Consider the following 21,145-nt stretch of genomic DNA (forward strand, 5'->3'; position numbering starts at 1 on the left):
AAAAAACATTTTCAATAGAACAATTTTTATGCTATGAACTTAAGTGTATCTACAACTTAAACATTGTATTTAAATGTTTTCGTAAAAGATGAACAGGTTGCAAAATTGATTTATGTAACTGCTCACAGCTTGTGACATTGCATGGATACTTAAGTTGATTCTAATCCAAAGTGTAGTTTGTGCAAACCCTTTTTGAGTGCATAGAAATTTGGCTCCAGACAAGATAATATAAAGAGGCCAGTGCAAGAACACTTTTACTGAGTAAGAGCATCTTTCTCATTTTACCTGCTTAACTAACTATAGGTAACAAAGGAGGTACCAATTTGTGTTGTCACTGGGATGTAAAATCAATAGAAAATGAATGGGGCACTGAATTTGTGTTGCCATAAAATGTAAGTCTGAATTCTTCCACCCAAATTAAGTTCAAATCCTAGTTCTGACCTGTTGGCATTACTGGAGTATAAACCTCACCTCGGTGTAAGAGCTCAACTTCACAAGTCAGTGCCCCTTTCATTGTTTGTGGAGCAGCCCCAGATTTTACATCTCTTTAAAGCTACAATGTTGGACATTTAGGGTTCAAGCTGTTCAAGGGAACAGTGGACAATCCATGAACCTAAGTATTTCTGTACAAATAAAGTGATTTCCCTATCTATGTTTAAAAATATAAATGAGTGTCACTGAATACCTCTATCTGCAGCCATGCGTTCACCCTATGTGACCTAGTTTGACACATTAGATGTCTATTTTCACCTTAGATTCTAGTGATTCAAGGCCTAGAGATTCTAACAATATTTTGGGGGATTCCTATAAATTAGAATGCAGGATATTATCCAAGAAATACATCTGGTAGAAGTTTAAAAAAAAAAAAAAGTGTAATTTTCTCAGGGAGTTTGAAATGTGGCTTATTTTGTGAATGCAGGAAGATAATGTAACAGCAATTGCAGAGTGAGTGTCATCACTCTAGCTTGTTTCTGATTAGAGGAATTCAAGGTGCTACAACTGTCCCTGGTCTCCCCTCAAGTAGGGGAGACCAGGGACAAACAATCCTTTCTGAATTACTTGGGCCTGTTAAGATGATTGACAGAGACTTGCATGGGGGAAACGCAAAAAAATGAGTGTCCCGATATAAAGCCAGTTAATAGAGGTGTGTGTGTGTGTGTGTGTGTGTGTGTGTGTGTGTGTGTGTGTGTGTGTGTGTGTGTGTGTGTAGTAAACATTATGTACATGCCACAAGTAGACTATGAACTTGATGCTTAATGTATATTTTGCTGAAGAATAGATAAATACTGTAGTGAGGCCTAGCAGGTATTATCTGTGGGCTGCTGGAGTCTTGAACGTCTCACGACACACCCCGCTGTTCTGCAGCCAGTCGACAGCTGAACCTTCTCTCGCAGGCTTACCTAGTAGAAAACACTCGTCTCGCGAGAGGACATTTTGCCGAAAGAAAGATGGACGTCGGTGGGAACGGTGGTGGATTACCAGTCAATAATAAACAGAGAGCTATGCTGCCCAACAAAAGCAGGGGCGAATTTATTCGCAATCAAAGAAAAGATTCAGAGGTAAGCAGAGGTTTGTGGTTATAATTCCGCATGATTTTTCCCATCTAACAAAAATGGAAAGGCCTCCTCTTGTTGCTTAGCTACAACATATAGGCTTTAACAGTCAGAGTAGGGTAAACTATTATATCGATAACGTTAATTCGCTAACATAAACTAACGTTACAGATAACAGCTTAAGTTATTGAAATTACTGAATGAAAGTCATTTCTAGTGACTAGATTATGTTAGGTAACAGCTGAGCCGAATGTAGCTAATGTTAGCAAGGCATAGGCTAGCATGAACTGCCAGGCGAAATCACCCTGACGTCATATGCCGAGTTTCTCTGACGACCTGTTGAAAACTCAACCTTTTAGGTGTAGGTTAGCTCTTTATTATAAATATGCATCTGCTTTTCAATGTATCCGTCCACGATGTTAATAGAATCTCACAGTGTGAATATGTGCCACGGCACCCTCATCTATATCTATCCACAAATGAAGCTAAAATGAGTGACTCTTTTCCAGCATGACTGGAAGATTTCTGATGGATTCCACTACAAAAATCACTACCAACATCCATCTTTCTTTCTGGTTTTCAGTGCGCAGGGAGTTATGGCCTGTTGTCATGGTTTCATTAGACACACTAACATACAAAACGATGCCATTAAAATCCTACCGTTGTCCTACCGTTGTTTATAAGTCTTCATGCAAAAACACAATCCAAGCTTGTTTGTGGTTTTATGATGTAAAGCTTTGTGTTATTCTAATGGGCAGCCAATCAGGAACAGGGCAGCATGAATAACAAGTACATCAAAAATTAAACAGAATCACGTATGACTTAAATTAGTTTTTGTAAACATGGACCACTCTCTTAAATCTGTTAAATACACAAAATTGCCTCGATAGTAATGTGTACTGTCATGCTGATCTACTTCCAAGAGCTGTGTCATTGTCGAATGGGACACTGACTGTGGATAATGTCTGTCTGAACCCTTACATAAAAAAAATCTGTTATTGTAAAAAGTGCCACATCTTCCAAACCAAGATATTCTGTGATAATGTTCCCCAGAAAATCACTCTTCTTTAACAGTCCCCCATTTCCATGTTTTTATATTTATCCTCTGTGGGGCTATACATCAGTGTGACATCACAGATTTGGGAAAACTGTTCTTTTAACAGTAGAGTTTCCACGATTGTAACTGGCTGCGTCACTGCCAAAGTGTCTAACAGCGGTTGGCTAGTTAAGGTTAGCTGGCTATTATTCGATATTCAGTAGAGGTTGTTTTATTGTTTGGTAGCTATCTAAACAATGCAGCTTATAAGATGGACATTTGGTCTTCTGTACTTTAAAGTAATAACTTCTTCACAGAGGGCATTATGGTATAAAATGTGTCTATTCCACACAGGGGATGTCTGAATCTCCAGACCTTGAGTTTGAGTATGCTGACACAGACAAGTGGGCTGCAGAGCTGTCAGGTGTGTGGTCTCCTGTCACTTTTTGTCAATTTGGATGTTGATATTTTCTGTCTCCTCTTCGTCTCCCTCATCTAGTCATTCTTTCAGAACTTGCAACCTATAGTGTGTTCCCATGATTTATATATTCCCCATATATCTTCCAGAGCTATACAGTTATACTGAAGGACCAGAGTTTGTTCTCAACAGAAAGTGCTTCGACGAGGAATTCAGACCTCATGGTATGTAGTTAAAAATACACATACTAAGTCAAACCTTTACAAACTGATTGTAAACAAGAGTCCATTGCATTTAAATAGACCTAGTTTATCATCTCCATGTCTACTGTCTCCTAGTGTCTGATAAGAAGTGGACAGAGCTTGATGCAGCTCAGCACAGAGCGCACGCCATGCGCCTGCTGGACGGCCTAGAGGTGATTGCCCGGGAGAAGAGGCTGAAGGTTGCCAGAGCCATCCTCTACATGGCTCAGGGTAGGTCGCCATTATTTGCTGTTTTAACATGATTTGATGTTCAAGAGAATTAAATCTTGCGAGGAGGCACATTGATTAAGGAGGTTAATGTGTTTTTTTCTCCTTACATTTCACAGTTGTATGTTCTGTTTCTCTCTAGGAACATTTGCGGAGTGCAGCTCTGAGGCTGAGGTGCAGCACTGGATGAGATACAACATCTTCTTGCTGCTGGATGTGGGGACCTTCTCCGCTCTGGTGGAACTGCTCAACATGGAGATCGAGTATGTGCTCCAATGATCGAGTTTTCACTGAACTGGGAGAGAACTGTCAAATTTTCACAGTTCCAAAGACGTGACACAAAATTGTCTGTGGAAGATTGCCTGTATCATTCATTTGTTTTCTCTCTTTCAGTAACAGCGCTGCCTGTAGTAGCGCCGTCAGAAAGCCAGCCATTTCCCTCGCAGATAGCACAGATCTCAGGGTGCTGCTGAACATAATGTACCTGATGGTGGAAACGATTCAGCAGGAAGACCCAGCAGACAGACCTGAATGGAGGGCAATCAGGGATACCTTCAAAACAGAGCTGGGTAAATGTAATTGCCGTGTTGAGAATGCGCCGATCATGCTGTATAGATGTACATAGCTTACCATTTAAGCTAATTCCACCCCACCTCTGTCATCCAGGCTCTCCGCTGTACAACAACGAGCCAATTTCTGTCATGCTCTTTGGCATGGTTACCAAGTTCTGCAGTGGTCATGCCCCCCACTTCCCTATGAAGAAGGTCTTGTTGCTGCTGTGGAAGAGCATACTGGTGAGAAATGGAAATGTTTTTACCACAAAATTTCACTGCCGTCCATTTACTGTTTACGCTTTTTCTGGTTTGCTCATGTTGAATTCTTCTATATTGTCTTACAACTGAGGTCACATCTGGAGTAAAGAGAGAACGCAACTTACTAAAATCCTTTCACTTCTGTCTCAGTTCACGCTTGGAGGGTTTGAGCAGCTTCAAAGCATAAAGGTGCGAAAGCGTCAGGAACTGGGTCTGCCCCCCCTCCCAGAGGACAGCATTCGGGTCATTAGGAGCATGAGGGCTGCGTCGCCCCCTGCCTCTGCATCGGACCTCATAGAGCAGCAGCAGAAACGGGCACGTCGTGAACACAAAGTAAGCGCTCCCTGGTTTTAAATTAAACCAAGGCACTTTGGGGTGAAGGCAGCTACTAGTGAAACATGTATCGTTGCCATGCCTTAAGTGCTGAACAACATCTTTTTGTCGTTTCTTATTCAGGCCCTGATTAAACAGGACAACCTGGACGCGTTCAACGAAAAGGACCCTTACAAGGCTGATGACCCTCGTGAGGATGAGGATGACAATGATGACAATGACAACTCGATAGAGGCAGAGTCCTTCCCGCTAGAGAGGGATGAGGTCATGCCTCCGCCTATTCCACACCCTCCATCAGAGAGGGTGTCCTTCCCCAAGGGGCTGCCGTGGGCTCCTAAAGTCAGGTATAGTGGTTTTGGTGACATACAGGATGAGTCAAACTGATTGGATGTGTGATGAGTTAATGCAGCACATAAAGGGAAAAACCAATCAGTCACAATTCACAACAGAATGCACTAGTTATTTATAAGGATTTGGACAGTATTTGTGCACACAGACAGTCGTCCCCAAAAACTAGAACATAGGAAAAAAAGATTAAGCTGTGATACCATCATGTGAAGAGATGCTTCTTGGGGTTGCCAGTAAGTAGAAGGCTGATATCTGGATTCATAGGATGTTCGTTTAAGCTTTTACACCCCAATGAACTTTTATTTCAAAGTAGTGCTAACAGTTATGAACAAGATTATGTGCTTATATGATTTAATGCTGATAAAAATGTAGGGGAAATATATTTTCTTGATTCCTTCCTCATGTTCACAAATCTAGAATAAACTGTCAAAGATCACGTGAGATATTTTATCGTCCATTTCGTTTTTGACGATATTGTCTTTGCTCCAACAGGGAAAAGGACATTGAAAATTTCCTGGAATCAAGTAGAAGTAAATTCATTGGATACACGCTTGGAAAGTAAGTTTTCTTTTCATTGGCTGTAAACGAAGAGGAACTTAAGTGATATTATTTTGACAGTGTATGAACACACCTGTGACTGTATTATTTGGCTGAAATAATGTTTTAAAGCATTGGTTGTTTTTTGCAGTGATACAGATACAGTTGTTGGATTGCCCAGACCAATTCATGAGAGCATCAAGACCTTGAAGCAGGTATTGCATTACCGTGCATGGTGTTTCCCAAAATATATTGTCTTTCCTAGATAATATGTTATGAGTTATAAGCTCCATGTGCTACATGATTTTCACATATTAAGTTTTCATCTTCTTTCAGCACAAATACGTTTCCATAGCAGAGATTCAGATTTCAAAGGAGGAGGAGTTTCAGAAAACTCCACTATCTGGGGTAAGTGGTAACAAATTTCTTTTTAATTCACACAGATAACTCCATAGCTCTGGACAGAATCATTTCAGTTTGTGTCTCCTACTATCATTAGCATCTTTTTCCATATGTTCCTAAATCAGCCATACACTGCAGTGACGTTGCATATCAGGGAGTGAGGTTAACTCTTTACTCTTATCTCTGGTTATGGATGATAGCCTGTGTAAGTTTAATATTCCAAACTAACCCGTCCTAGGGCGTATGAGAAAACTGTAATTTTGTGTCTTTTTTTGTTGAATAGGGTGAGGAGGAGGTGGAGATGTGTGCCACTGAGCTGCTGTATCAGGGTATTCTTCCCAGTTTGCCTCAATACATGGTTAGTGTCTACCCTGTTCCCAGTACATTTATTATGATGTGATTCAATATGTTATGATTCAATACTTCACATTATTGATATAAGACTGAAAATTGCAGTGAATTGATTCTACATAACTATAACTATACAGTGTATCTTTTTGTATTGTGATATATGATTGTCCATTATTGATATGGATTTGAAGACAAATTGACCCCAAAACGTATTTTGATATTTCCATTAATCTTTAGTAGGCAAATTAAGATGGAGAAATTGGATAGAAAAGTTAACAAAGCAGACTTCTGTGTGCTGTGGTGCACTAAGATAACTTGTAATAGCAGTCAGTAGTGAATAGAGTCACTGTTGATTACAATACAAACCACCAGCATTAATCTGACTGCTAATCTAGCACTTTAGAAGCAGGGGTGAGCTTCCATGTCAGACTGCTTTTAACTGATTTTATGGTCTGCCTCCCTGAACGTCAGATTGCCTTGCTGAAGATCCTGCTTGCGGCAGCACCGACCTCCAAGGCCAAGACGGACTCCATCAACATCCTGGCAGACGTGCTGCCGGAGGAGATGCCGTAAGTGACGCGCCTCTCACAGTGTTTAACAGCTTGGCTAATACCCAGGGATATATTCCAGTTGACCCACTGTAACTGAATTGTAGGAATTCTTCTGACAACCCAGAACAGGTCAGTTCCTTCTCCAATGTAAGATTATGTTCCAAACTGGAGAACATCGTTACTTTAATTTATTTTGTGTTAGTTATAGTTGTGTGTACAAAATGTTCTGTTGATATTTTGATGTGGTTTGTCAGCAGACTCCATTTTAGCTGGAAGTGTCTCTCCCACTTCACTTTCTTAACTTCCTCGTAGTGAAACAAGAGCAGGGTAGTAAGTGGCTTTATAAGGACATTTTCACAATGTCTGCATGTAATGACATCAAGGAACATCTACTGTTGCATAGCAGAGGATGTGTAGGTTAGAAGGGTTTAAATGTTTTTTTTAGTTTGATGTAAACATGGAAGACTTAAAGTGGCAGGCAGACTCACCTGAGTAAACCATGGTGAGGTAAAGGGCTTTGCAGGTCCAGCTCCAGCTGAGGATCCTGATGAACCTGAGGAGGTGATTGATCACATACTGTATGTCTGACTCTGCAGGACCACAGTGCTGCAGAGCATGAAACTCGGTGTCGACGTCAATCGCCACAAAGAGATCATTGTGAAGGCCATCTCTGCCATCCTGCTGCTGCTTCTCAAACACTTCAAACTTAACCACATCTACCAGGTATGGACATCACACACATGTAATGTTCCTGTGTGTCACATTTAACTGTATAAGATGTTTCCTTACATCTGTGAAACAATTAAAGCCACACTTTATTGTTTATTGACCATGTACATTTAGAAAACAAACTCTTGATGAGTTTTATTCATGGATGGAAAATATACATTTTGGAACTTTCTTAGCCTATTGTAACTTCTAGTGGAGGTCTACTTTATTCTATTTACAAACATAACAAAATGTCAGCATTACTTCTGCTATTTCACAACACAGTGTGTTGTCTGTTGCATGTTGTGTGTCAAGAGCTGTCAGTTTCACTAGGGAAGTGCTACCATTTTGTTAATGTTTGGCTTAAGGATCTGGATTTTAAACCATAAAAATAATGTAGCGCTGCATTTAATTGTACCCAGTCAGTTGTCCTTTTGGCTTTAATGTGATGGTCACGGACTTAGAGGCCTATAGTGTCATTACTTTATATGTCAACTTGTATTGTTTTGATAATATTATTTGTGCAAACTCTTGGGCCTTTTCTGATTTGCTAAAATGGCCTTAATAGAGCCAGAAGTACAAGTCTTCCCTATGGTCTAACTGATTGTTAATGCTTTATTTGATTCTTATTTATTTCACTTAAACTTAAGAAAATTGCTATACCTTTTTGTTATTCTTGTCATTATCTGTCCTTGTGTGTATGTCTCATAGTTTGAGTACATGGCTCAACACCTGGTGTTTGCCAACTGTATCCCCCTCATTCTGAAGTTCTTCAACCAGAACATCATGTCTTACATCACGGCTAAGAATAGGTACTTTTCAACACCCTCTCTGATTAACAAAACTCATGATGATTTACCTTTGATGTCAATGGACAGTATCCTAATGGGCCTTATTTCACTGCTCTCAATTTTCTGTCCCCCTGTAGCATTTCAGTACTTGACTTCCCTTACTGTGTGGTGCATGAGCTCCCGGAGTTAACTGCAGAGAGTTTGGTAAGTTGTTCCTTTAAGTGTATTTTCATAGCTATAGCATCCCGGATTTCCCCAAGGGGATTCATAAAGTGATATCTTATCTTATCTTATCTTATCTAGCTAAAGCAGGGGTTCCCAAACTTTTTCAGCTTGGGATCCTAAAGAGAAATTGGGTGTTTCCCGGGGACCCAAACTCCCAAAAATACATGAGTTGCCATGACATCTCAATTAGTAAATTATCAATAAATCCAAAGAACACAAAGAACCATGAATTGAAATATATGGAAATGTATTTAATTAATTACAAATTTACACTCACAGCAACATGTACTTTTTTTCACCCTCTACTTCCTATTGCCCACCTCTCCCCCATTGTGCACGCATGCACACACACACACACACACACACACACACACACAGTAACTGTAACTGTAACAATAACTTACTTTTCCACTGTCAAAACACTGTCTCTTGAAGTTCCCTTCTTTGCATTGGAAAAACTATTTTGACTTGCCCTGATGCTGAGAGGGCATTCTCTCCACACAAAACACATTGTTGGCGCTCCTCGTCATTTCGCAAAGCTTTGGTGAAACTAACCGAAATATATTCTTTGTATTTACGCTTCGACATAGTGGCACCTGATGGCGATAGGTGAAACTGTATTCTGACTGACAGTGACAGAAATAGAAGCGCATCGCTCACCCCAGCCAGGGCGCGAGGATGTATTCAGCACCCGGACTGCGAGAGGGGTGGGAATTAGGCTTGCGCAAAAACATAGCAGAGCTGAACAGACTGCAGCACAGTAGAAAACGACAGGGCACAAGTCGCCCATTGAGATTAGGCAAAATAAATTCACATGTCATAGACTTGTTATTAGAGGTCTGCAACCCGACCCGAACCCGACGGGACCCGAGACTGTATGCCGGGTATTGGCCGGGTCGGGCTTGGTTTTTAAATAAATAATTTGGGCTTGGGTCGGGTCGGGTCGGGCTCGCTTGTTTTTTTTCATGCATGGAAAAAAGCACAATGTTTTGTGCTCCTCGCTTTCTCCTGAAGCTCTGTGTCATACACAGGCTGGGCGGGCTCACACACAACCCCCCTCCCTCTGCTGAGCGCTGCGAAGCGCCACTCTCTCTCTCCTCTCCGCTCTGTCACTCTGGTGCTGAAAGATGCACAGCATTTCCTGGCCCGTGCAGACCTCTACTTGTTATACGTTTTACTCTGCCAGTTGGCGACCCACCACCAATGGGTCCCCATAGTTTGGGAAACGCTGAGCTAAAGTATTGCTTTGACCACTGAAGTCAAAAGTAGAGCTGATATCTAGTGTTTTTTGTGGATATTTTGGCTGCTTTCTACAGGAAGCAGGAGACAACAACCAATTTTGTTGGAGGAATCTGTTTTCCTGTATCAACCTGCTGAGGATCCTGAACAAACTGACCAAGTGGAAGCACTCAAGAACCATGGTGAGAGAACCTCTTATAAAATAACATTTAATTATGTATATACAAATGGAATCCATAAGGTATTAGTAGTATGTATTGGCTCTCAGCACCTATATTTTCTCTTCCCAGATGCTGGTGGTGTTCAAGTCAGCTCCCATCCTGAAGAGGGCGCTGAAGGTCAAGCAGGCCATGATGCAGCTCTACGTCCTCAAACTGCTCAAAGTGCAAACCAAATACTTGGGACGTCAGTGGAGGAAGAGCAACATGAAGACCATGTCTGCCATCTACCAAAAGGTCCGCCATCGCCTCAACGATGACTGGGCCTATGGTAACGGTGAGTAGAAAAAAGATTCATACATCACACCTCAGAGTCTAAGGCTTCTAACCTCTGGTCGCTCCTATATGTAGACTGATTGGTGAGAAGCGCTTCACCCTGGAGAAATAAGCAGGATAAAACTCAAAGCTGGGAATGGGTCCCCAGACCCAGGTCTATTCACAATCAGTTAAAAAACAGCCAAAATGTTCCAGGTTGATACTGAATACAATTTGGTCAAATGTCAAATGTTGGAATGTCATAATGCCATGCATTTTGTCAGAAAAATGAAGTGAAACTAGTGCTGTATATGATTTTTTTCCCCATTGTGCGTTATATTGTGTATATACAGTATATATCCCAGGCTTTTAGATTTGCAGTGCATTTACAGGTATTTGCGTGAGAGAAGAAGTGTTACTGTGAGACTTGTGCACCGCTGAAAAGCCTAATCGGTTCTAATCAGTCAGACTTGTCAGGGATCTATTGAGACCCATTCACACGCCAGACCTTAAAAGTGCACCAAATATGAATTGTTCTTTGTTTTTGTGACAGCAGATCTGGATGCACGTCCATGGGACTTCCAGGCAGAGGAGTGCGCTCTGCGGGCCAACATTGAACGTTTCAACAGTCGCCGCTACGACAAGAACCAGAGCAATCCTGACTTCTTGCCTGTGGACAACTGCCTGCAAAGTGTTCTGGGACAACGGGTGGACCTGCCGGAGGACTTCCAAATGAACTATGACCTTTGGCTGGAGCGCGAGGTCTTCTCCAAACCTATTTCCTGGGAGGAACTGCTACAGTGAGAAGCAACAACTGCCAACATCCTCATTCTTCTATTAGGAATAATCCCTGTCCAACAACACAAGCAAGAATTCAAACAAACCGCGAACGGTGCGCTCGTAGCAAGTTGGTCGAAAACTGGTCAAAGCATCATGTTACATGTTCTGTACGACATGAAGTGGATGGATTTCATCTCAAAAGTCACCCAGGTGTTGACTAAATATGCTTTCCTATCACCACAGCTGAATCAGTGTGGTTTTGCAGTTTAATTGGGGCACAAACCAAATGCTTTATATGATCAATCATTGCCTTTAAGAAATTTAGCATTATTGTAAATTCAGTCCACTTGTTAGCAAAAATTGATCATCTTTTTGTATTTAGGTTCCCTGAGACTTTTCCAGCACTAATGCCACCCACAGTTTAGTAATGAGATATTATATAACTGTAAATGATTTAAGTGCTTAACCCTGCTTCATTTGTGGACCTACCCATACCTTACATGTATTTGCTCTGTGTGCCTCTCACCTGCGAGGTCAGCAACTTTGTCCTTCAAGCACTACATTACAATATATTCACTCTTGATTTTAAGGGAATTCTTTGGAATAAGTGCATTGTATGTATTAACTGTCAAGACTCCGACAAGGGTGTGAGCGCTGTGTATGGTTACGTTTTGCTACTTAAACCCTTTCATGCATGATATCCGCCACAGTGGGCAGCTGATCGGACACCATTTGAACTCACCGAAACACATGAATACCCACACATCCATACCCAACTTTGCTTGGCCTATCTAGTGATATGTTCCATAGTTTGCTTTCCTTGCCAAGTTTAAGACAGTGGAAGGAATGCAACATTCCTTGGGTACATCTCATGTATAACTGAGAGACGAAAGGTAATGGGGGGAGGGGCTTTTTAATCATAATATCTGTGTTTTGTACAATGAAAACAGTTGACACAATATTGTATTCATTTTTATTAATAGTTATTGTATGAAAGGGTTAAACTCCCGTTAACTTCTCCTTTGACGTTCCACTGCTTTCCCTCATGATTTGCATATTATTTGCATTATTCTGAGTGACTTAAGGGTGCTCGCTTGGGAGATTTTCTGCATCATCGCTCCTGTATCATGGGACCATGGAGTCAGACATTAAGACATTTATTGTATACCGGGCTGAATGGATGTGAAAATGCAGCCTAATATTTCTACCTGTAGAGGAACTTGCTTATCGGAAAACTGATCTTAATTTGCTCTTTTGTGTGGATGTGTGTGTGTGTGTGTGTGTGTGTGTGTGTGTGTGTATATAAGTTGATTGTGAAAAAAGAGAAGCAGTGAAGCTCGGTGTTTACTTGTTAGACACTGAGCTTCAAAGTTAGAGGTCCGTGGTTCCTAAGCTTCTCTAGCCAGACAGGATTTTTGTACTCAAGGGGATAACTTTGGCCAAGTGAAAACAAAAACTAAAATACTCAGTTATAGATGCATTTTCTTGTGTTTTTACAATTTTTCAGCTTAGGTTGTTTTGTTTTATTATAAAGGTTAAGAAAATGCCTTGAAGTGGCAAAATTAAATGAAAAGACCACATATAAATTGCGAAAACTTATTTATCATGGATTTTGTCACTGTTTTACATTGTTTGACTTAAATACTGTAATAAAAAGATACTATTATTATTGCTGCTTTCTTTCTTTGTCTTACTTTGAAAGAGAGTCTGGAGTTGAGATAAGCTTGTGAGCAATCTTTTGAGTTATTTTTTGGCTCCATTATTTATGAATTTCTTGACTACACGTTGTGACAGTTGTCCAGACATCCATCCCTCAGGTGTAGAGACATGTCAGGAAACCACATAGCATTTTGATCCTACGATTGATTCTATAGTTAGGATTGAGATGGTCAGGGAAATGTTATTTGTTAAATGTTTCAAGTTGAATTGATTTAATTGAACTATATAAAGCGAAAGAAATTCATACTATTATTAGAGTAAATGCTAAAGTAAGTCTGAGTAGCTTCCCCAGAGAAGAGTTAAAAGACCTGAGGGACAATATGAAACAGTAATGTGGGTGTTAGAGATGAGAGGATAAGTGTATATAACATGTTGTGAGTAGAAGTGGCAATACCTTTTTCATAAGTGAGTGTTTTAATAATTGTAATGGCTTTGTTACTGTTAAATGTTTGTGGCTCCTGGGAAAGCGGGTAAGAGGGTGATGATGTGTGAAGAGTGAGGGGCAGACCATTAAGAGCCCTCTTCAGCGTTTCACCCCTGAGAATAAATCAGGATAGAATAAAACATAACATAAAAGTCTCAGGTTTTAACAGTAAATAATGCCTCCCCCTCTCAGCCTTGATGCCTCTTGAGTACAGTGGACAGCAGGTGACGTCATGTATCTTTGGCTTTGACAGTAATAACTCCCTGTGATGGCATTCCTCAAGGACAAAATCCAGCTTTTTTCCCCTTTGTAGCAATGTTTTACTGTTCCTGGTTGCAACTTCGTAGTCCCTCCCTTTGAAGTCAGCTCAAATATTTCAGACACGCCCATCTTCACAACATCAGGAGACCACAGAAAGCACTGCCTGCCTACACACACATTCAACACTATTGTGTCACTTAACCAGGAAACGAAACAGAAACTTGTGTCAGCCTGCCATTCTTGATACCGATAATGGCAGAGCCTCACATCCCAGTGAGGAGGGAAAGCCTCTGCTGTCGAATCTGCAATGAGGTTCTCTGGAATCCTGCAACTATTCCTTGTGGGCACAATTTCTGTATGCTTTGCATCCAGGACTCCTGGGATAACGAAGAGAGGAACAGCTACTGCTGTAGCTGTCCTGAATGTTATCGTACCTTTTCCCCAAGACCCTCCCTGATCAGGAACACAACTCTAGCTGACTTGGTGAAAGACACAGAAAGGTGTAAAGGAGGTGCTGGTAGTGAGAGGAAGCAGCGCTGCTCCACTGGGCGAGCAGGAGAGCCCCAGTCCCTCAAGAGACCCTGGACCCCCACAGTGAGAGGGACATCAGAAAGCAACATGTGTTGGAAACACAACAGCCCCTTGGAGGTTTACTGCTGCACTGATGAGCAAATCATCTGTGCAGTGTGTGCATCAGCTGAGCACACAGGACACCGAACGGAGCGGGTGAGTGAGGAACGCAGGCGGAAACAGGTATGTACAACAAAGACAGAACCAACACAAAGCAATACTGCAGTTATTAGAGTTACAAGCTTGCCACATATTGGAGCGTGCAAGTGAATAATACAACATTGTTGTTTATTGTTTTTAGTTTTTGGCACTAGGGGGCAATCTTCGAGAAATAGTTTTTGTGGTTTGGCCCAGGAGTCATCCTTTTTGTGTGTGTTTTCCCAGGTTCCCAGCTGTTGAACTGCCATGTGTAAACTAACTGGCCTGGTATTGAGGTCTGGTAGACTTGACCCATTGCAGTTTTTGCTGTGCTACAACTACAACCTCACTTACAACTAACAATGCTAAGCAATGCCTACATTTTTTTCACTACAGCAGTGTGACCTGTTCAACAAGGGATTAATCCCACTTTCAACAAAGAACTTCAATGAGAATATCAATTTCAATCTGCCACTTTTTTGAAGAAATCCAACAAAATATAGGCTATAACAAACATACATCAAACAAACTAAAGTAGAATCAATTCACTTATGTTTTCAATAAACCAGGGAACTTGGTAAAAATCTTCCAGCTCTGAAAACACTTCCATCACACAAAAATCACACTTAAATCACACAAAAAAATTGAATTGGGGAAAGCATTCCAAACAACTGATTGAAAAATACCCACAAAAGAGGAAGTTACTTTCAAAGTACAACGCACAGAAAGGACCAAACTATGGCCGGGCAACATGTGCACTTCAACAGGAACTCCTAGAAGGACGACTCCTAGGCCAAACCACAAAACCTATTTCTGGAAGGTTGCCAGCCTAGTGGAGAGCGTAAAAACAGTATGACAAAGTAGAACAAACTAAATGTCATTTGTTTGTGTATGCCTGTCCAACACATGCAAAAAAAGGAAGAGCTAAAGGACATGAAGAAGAAATCCAAGCACACACTCCAGACTCAGGAAAAGGAATGGAAGAACGTGAGGGAGACCCTTAAACAGATTCAGGTGAGGAGAGAGAAGAGATCCTGCTCCAGACTAGCCTTGGTTATACCTGTGTGTGAGGGTCAGGACTCGACTGAACCCATGTGTGTGAAACAGGAGGGGGCGAGAGAGGCTGAGGACCACTGTGAGAGCGTTGTGGCCGCGCTCATTGACTCCCTCCAGAGGCATTACGGCTCGGTGAGGGAGCTGATCGAGGCTCAGGAGAGGGCAGCGGCGGCTCAGGTTCAGAGCTCCCTGCACAACCTGGAACTGAAGATGGAGGGAACAAGGCAGAGGGATGCTGAGCTTGATCGTCTGGCACTCGCTGACAACGATGTCCACTTTCTGCAGGTACCGTTACTCACATCCCAGGCTGCAGGAGCTTCATCTGTCTCTGAGCGATAGATGATCTCTCCTTTTCTCTGTCTCTTACACAACTTTCCCCCCCTGACAGAAGTGGCCCTCTCTCTTGCGCCTCTGTGAAAACGACACTTTCCATGAGGTTTCAGAAGGTCCACTCCTTCCCTTTGAGGCTATAAAAAGGGCTGTAGAACAACTCGGGACGCAACTAGAGGCATTTTGTGACAAGGAGTCCGCCGCAATCTCTCAAACTGGTACGTAGGAGATGGAATTACCAAAACATATAAACTAAAAAAGACAGGGCAGCTACTTTCATCTTTGCAAAAACGCCTACATATTTTCAAAATGTCTGTGTCAACTTACCATTGAAAGACACTAAAAGATTATCAAATAATTGTATCAATGCAGTAATCTGGACTGCTTTGTGCGAGAATATTATGTATTATGTACTGTGTGTCAGCTTCATTCTGTTTTTAAATGTAAGTATTGGTTTCTCTACAGTTACCAGCACACATACTGGACAGACCGTCGAGCCTCAAACGAGAGCAGAGTTTCTGGAGTGTGAGTTTACACTTCTTACTTCTGCACAAGTCTGACACCACCCACTGCCCAGCCCAGAGCTTTACCAAACACTTAGACCCATCCAACCACATTCACATTCTGAACATTATCGTTTCTCCTCACATCTCATCTCCTTTGTTATCTCAGATGCATGTGAACTTAGCCTGGACCCAAACACAGCCCACGAGGACCTCGTCCTCTCACACAGAGACAAAGAAGTCAGACTGTACCCCCAGACACGGAGGGACCCGGCTGCACGTCACCCCGAGCGATTCATCCACCGCCGGCAGGTGCTGTGCAGGGAGGGCCTGCAGGCCGAGCGCTGCTACTATGAGGTGGAGGTGCATGGAGACAAGGCCGAGGTTGCCCTCGCATACAAAGGCATAGACAGAAAGTCCCGCACTAGTTTATCAGCCTTCGGGGGCAACGCGAAATCCTGGAGTCTTGATCGTTCCAGAACCTATTCTGTAAGCCACAGAAGTGACGGCATCCAGCTCACAACTGCCCCCAGTCATCACAGGATAGGAGTTTATCTGAAATTCAAAGAGGGTACTATGATCTTCTATGAGGTTTCAGACAGCATGAAGTTTCTCTACAAGGTTGAGACCACATTCACAGAGCCGCTGTATCCGGGATTCTGGCTCGGAGAGAAGTGCTGTATCAGGCTTTGTGATCTGAGGCAGGAGGGACTGTAAACTGGCTGACTGTCCAAGAGGCTGGAAGACAGGTGGCGTTTATTTTAAAGGGGAATTTCATGCTATAGAACAGTGATTCTCAACCCTTTTCATATCAAGGACCCTAATTTAGTCCACATTAGGGCCACAGACCCCCATTTGGCCCAAATATGAGAATATTTTTATTGTTAGATATGATTTTATGAATCATTGTATGGTAGAGAGATAACAGTGAAAATATGATCAAAACATTCTTCTACATTCTCTAATTGTGTTAACTTCTTGTAAATGAAATAATGGTGAAGTTTAACAATTCATCAGTTTGCTGGGGACCCCCTGGAAACCCCTCAAGGACCCCTGGTGGTCCCCGGACCCCACGTTGAGAACCACTGCTATAGAACACAACTAGAAATCCTGGATTCATGATGTATCCTTAAAAGTATATTTTTGCAATTTTTGTGCTGTATTTTACCGAGCCACAGTTGAATTTCCCTAATTCCCCTTCACATTGTTTGTTTATATATTATTTTCCAAAGCTCTGTTGTGTCCTATATTACTCAAAGAAGCTTTTACCAGTCATTATGCTACTTCGTTCATTAGGATTCAAACTCTGGGAATGATGAGGTGAATTCAACATAACATGGCATTCCCTTACATGTTATATTTGTTTTTTTATTTTCCTTTACTTATCAATGTCATGTCATATTATGCTGCTTTCATGCTCAACCTATACTGCAGTACATTTAAACTGCAATAAAAGCATTACACACTGTAGCTAAATCTGTCAGTTATTTTTATTCTAAAATACAATTACATGGATTTGAGTCATCAACCCAGCCTCCAATGATCATGCCCTAACTATAGTAACTAATCTTTTACCTCTCCTTATTCATTTCCACATCAAGTTCAATAAGAAAATCAGTAACTGGAAAAGTAGATGGCTCACTCAGTATCAGTAAAACATTTTTTTCAATATTATAATTTCAAGAGGTCAGGGATAAAGATAACACTTTTGTGTGGAGCTTAAATCCAGCCAGCTTCAGATTGGAGTGAGTGATTTAAAAAAAAAAAAACCAAACAAAAAAAACCAAACCAAACAAAACAAAAAAAAACCTGACAGATGGTGAAAACATTACTGGCTGTATTACAATGGGCTGTCCCATGTAAGCTTACAAGTTGACTTTTAATTGTGAGTTACTGCATGCATTCGAATATACTCAGTCAATTTTGAACCAAAAGAATCAAAAATCACACAACTCGTTTACTCTTTATTGATATTTTTGGTGATGTCCACAATTTATATATATATATATATATATATATTTGTACAATAAGTCTCAATATCATACAATCATGATGACTGAAGAGAAAGACCTTCTCTCTGTTGTGAGCGATGCTGTAAAGGGACATTTTCTAAATGTGCCTCCAGTACAGACAGTGCTTGAACCGTGTGCTCAGTAAGGCCCTGCACCCACAGTTAATAAGAAGGAGTCTACAAACCGATACGCACATTCACACAGACAAACACAAACATACACACACACACGCACACACATACACACTCCAGCACTTGTAAGGAAGAGTCACAGCATCCTAATCATCGTTATTAAGTTTACTGTAGGATGTCAAGCTACTTCTGCAGTTTACATCACTTGATATTGCTTTAACACCTTGAACTTACTGCTATGACGACAACAAAACAAATGAAAACAAAAAGAAAATCTATCTTTTTTTTTTTCTTTTGGAGTCCAAGTGAAAAAAGTGCATTCATATTCACATTCAGCATTACTTTATGTCACATTTACTGTTAAAACAGGTTTGTACTCTTTAAGACATTTATATACTTCACATGAATAAAACCTATGTTTAGAATAGTTTGATTACACAAGAATATTTACAGACTGAGAGGTCTCTACATGATGCACTCACAGGAGGACCTGCCTGGCTCGGCACAGACTAAAACAAGACGAGAAACAAAACGCAGTAGACCAGTAAACCTAAAATGGAGACAGGTGAGATAGTGCACTTGACCTAAGAGGAGGCGTTAGAGGAACACGAGAACCAAGCGGCTGCTCGTCAGTTACAAGGCTACACTGAGATCAACCTCCACCCGCCCGCAGCATGTTCACGCCCCAGAACAAGAATTAGGTACACAAACTACAAAATAGATAAGTCTTTAAGTATACAATTCAAATATACATCACACAAGATGAAAATATATATACTGGTCACTTTTAAAAGATAAATCTTTGTAATTCATCAGTAGAATTCACGCTCAACGTACACTGCAAATATACAGTAATATAAATATAGTCCATTTAATCCTTAACACCATGGCTTTGAATATTGTGATAAAAAAATAAATAAAGGTATCCTCTTCAAAGTAACGGAAACTTACGTGTAGTCACTTTGGACTTGTAGACAGCATTGTACAACTGCTGCTGAGTGTGATACTGTAACTACCGGTGTGTGCAGGGATGGAACGTGTTTAGGGAAAGCTGTCCGTCTTTACTTTGCCCTTTCAGATTGCCTCTTCGTTACAAAGGAACCTTAGTGTGACCCGACCGAGCCAATGCTGTTGGCTGCTTCATAAAACTGCAAGAGATTAATTATTCCACAGAGGGAGGACTGGTAATCAGGACACAGAAACTGTGTGTGTGTGTGTGTGTGTGTGTGTGCATGTTTGTGTTTGTATGCATCCATGTGCATGTGAATATAAGACTAGTTATAGCAGTAGGTCAGTACATTATTTGTTGATACTATCGTCAAGTATTAAAATGTTAACAAATTTTAGCTGATGAATTAAATATTCCATAAAAATGTCTTTTCATTAATTGTACTTGAAGCAACATGATTTTGAACGTTTGCTCCTAAAGTAAATGCCAAATCTTTTGGTCCATATTTCTCTAAGGGAGAGGACAGATTTGAATATTTTCATAATTACGTTGTGCTTATGGGGCCCATTTCATGTTCATTGTGTTTTTGATTGACACTGAACATAGTTTGTGCATTATGGTTTGTGCTCTAATATAAATCTATTCATTGCTCATTACATTTTACAGCAGTTGTTAGTGATTACACGTGTGCATACAAGGTCAAAATAATGTGCCGAGCTCTACCTAACAATTAAGGGCAATAATAGGCTTGTGCAAGCTAATTGTTTAAAATCTCTTTTGTGCTTTTGTAGCATTGTAATTTTTGTAGGAGGAAAGTCAGAACTGTATCAAGCCAGCCAACAAGGTATTTTTCAAGAGCTTTGTGCTCAGTTCCTCACAAACAAGCTATGCTTTTGTCAGTGCAGAAATCCGATTGTGTTTCATGAACAAGCTCTTCTTCTGCCAACACAACCGAGCATATCTATTATTCATCCATTATGTGAAATTGGAGATGAGCTGTTATTCTATGATGTAAATGTGTGGTTTTCAAGTGTTTTATTATCTACATTTTGCTCTTTGGTGGAGATAATGAAGTGAGTGAGTTTCTACAGCACAAGCTACAGTATGTGTAGCATGGATGATGAGACTGTGGCTTTAGATCTTCTCCAGATTACACAAACAATAATAATAATCCTTGTCGTATTACATTACATCACTCCTACACAATGAACAAGAACAATACTGGCTACACACCAAATACAGCAGGAGGTTGATATTGGGCGAGAAAGACTTGCCTATGTGTGCTAGCAAAATGTAACAAAACTGGGTGTCTTGACAGCAGCCTGAAGCATAGTTTACAATACAGAGCCCTCTGAACTCGTCTTTGAAAACAAAGCTACACAATGAGAAGTGTTTTCTAGTTTAGTGCATCAGTGGTGTTAAAAATTGAATTGAGGTGCATATTAATGCTCATTCTACACATATACACACTGAAAGTACTGCATAAGATTTAATACAAAACAAAGGACCCATTTTGTGTCAGACAGACTGTATGGCTTCGACACAGTACTGCTACAGAGGGCAGCAAAGCAAACACTGAAAGGCTTTCAACCTTAAAAATTAAACTCACATTCATCTTGGCTCTATGTGCCACCGTACTGAATAAAAACAGGAACCATTTGTACCAGACTGGAGCGCACAGGCTCCACTACATTCCTTTAGGTTCCCTGCACTGTGCAGAACATGATGTGGACTCTGCTGGACTGTGTCTGCAGAGGATCCTTATGCTAAGGCAAAGAAAAGCAGATCCCAGAACCTCATCTTAAGCACATTAAACTAGTAATATTAAAGTATGTTGCAGATACAAGTGTACGTCACTGTCAATCTCGCACTGTATCCTGTATTTAATCAATTGTGAGAGTCAAGAAGAGAAACACTGAATTTTGTCTTGTCCTATTACTTAAAGTATATCTCCAAACTGACTACTTGTCCAGCACATATTACCAGACACTGGGATACAGCGAAACATTTTGGACACTTTCACAG

The 21,145-nt window shown here is 40.9% G+C and overlaps 2 protein-coding genes across 2 annotated transcripts; both read left to right on the top strand.

Moving 5' to 3' along the window:
• Nucleotides 1–1,448: 1,448 nt before the first annotated feature.
• Nucleotides 1,449–12,669, top strand: strip1 (striatin interacting protein 1). Its single transcript, XM_071925844.2, has 20 exons — nucleotides 1,449–1,559; nucleotides 2,944–3,013; nucleotides 3,157–3,231; nucleotides 3,346–3,480; nucleotides 3,620–3,740; nucleotides 3,871–4,046; nucleotides 4,144–4,271; nucleotides 4,440–4,622; nucleotides 4,746–4,966; nucleotides 5,463–5,528; nucleotides 5,659–5,722; nucleotides 5,844–5,915; nucleotides 6,193–6,267; nucleotides 6,732–6,829; nucleotides 7,408–7,534; nucleotides 8,231–8,331; nucleotides 8,448–8,514; nucleotides 9,852–9,956; nucleotides 10,065–10,269; nucleotides 10,804–12,669. Exons 1-20 carry the CDS (start codon nucleotides 1,449–1,451, stop codon nucleotides 11,049–11,051), a joined length of 2,448 nt encoding a protein of 815 aa, XP_071781945.1. The 3' UTR covers nucleotides 11,052–12,669.
• A 1,014-nt stretch (nucleotides 12,670–13,683) lies between these two features.
• Nucleotides 13,684–17,778, top strand: LOC139932228 (tripartite motif-containing protein 16-like protein). The gene is made up of 6 exons (XM_071925936.2): nucleotides 13,684–14,184; nucleotides 15,058–15,153; nucleotides 15,247–15,480; nucleotides 15,584–15,743; nucleotides 15,991–16,050; nucleotides 16,198–17,778. Exons 1-6 carry the CDS (start codon nucleotides 13,684–13,686, stop codon nucleotides 16,743–16,745), a joined length of 1,599 nt encoding a protein of 532 aa, XP_071782037.2. The 3' UTR covers nucleotides 16,746–17,778.
• The last annotated feature ends 3,367 nt before the right edge of the window (nucleotides 17,779–21,145 follow it).

The sequence above is a fragment of the Centroberyx gerrardi genome, chromosome 5, assembly GCF_048128805.1.
Source record: "Centroberyx gerrardi isolate f3 chromosome 5, fCenGer3.hap1.cur.20231027, whole genome shotgun sequence".
Lineage (NCBI taxonomy): Eukaryota > Metazoa > Chordata > Actinopteri > Beryciformes > Berycidae > Centroberyx > Centroberyx gerrardi.

Excerpts from the sequence above, each read along its gene's own strand:
- strip1 (XM_071925844.2), top strand. The coding sequence starts at position 1,449 with ATGGACGTCGGTGGGAACGGTGGTGGATTACCAGTCAATAATAAACAG. Across the intron at positions 4,272-4,439 it reads TGCTGTGGAAGAGCATACTG|TTCACGCTTGGAGGGTTTGA; the intron begins GTGAGAAATGGA and ends CTTCTGTCTCAG. Across the intron at positions 10,270-10,803 it reads TGACTGGGCCTATGGTAACG|ATCTGGATGCACGTCCATGG; the intron begins GTGAGTAGAAAA and ends TTGTGACAGCAG.
- LOC139932228 (XM_071925936.2), top strand. The coding sequence starts at position 13,684 with ATGGCAGAGCCTCACATCCCAGTGAGGAGGGAAAGCCTCTGCTGTCGA. Across the intron at positions 14,185-15,057 it reads AGGAACGCAGGCGGAAACAG|GAAGAGCTAAAGGACATGAA; the intron begins GTATGTACAACA and ends ATGCAAAAAAAG. Across the intron at positions 15,744-15,990 it reads CGCCGCAATCTCTCAAACTG|TTACCAGCACACATACTGGA; the intron begins GTACGTAGGAGA and ends GTTTCTCTACAG.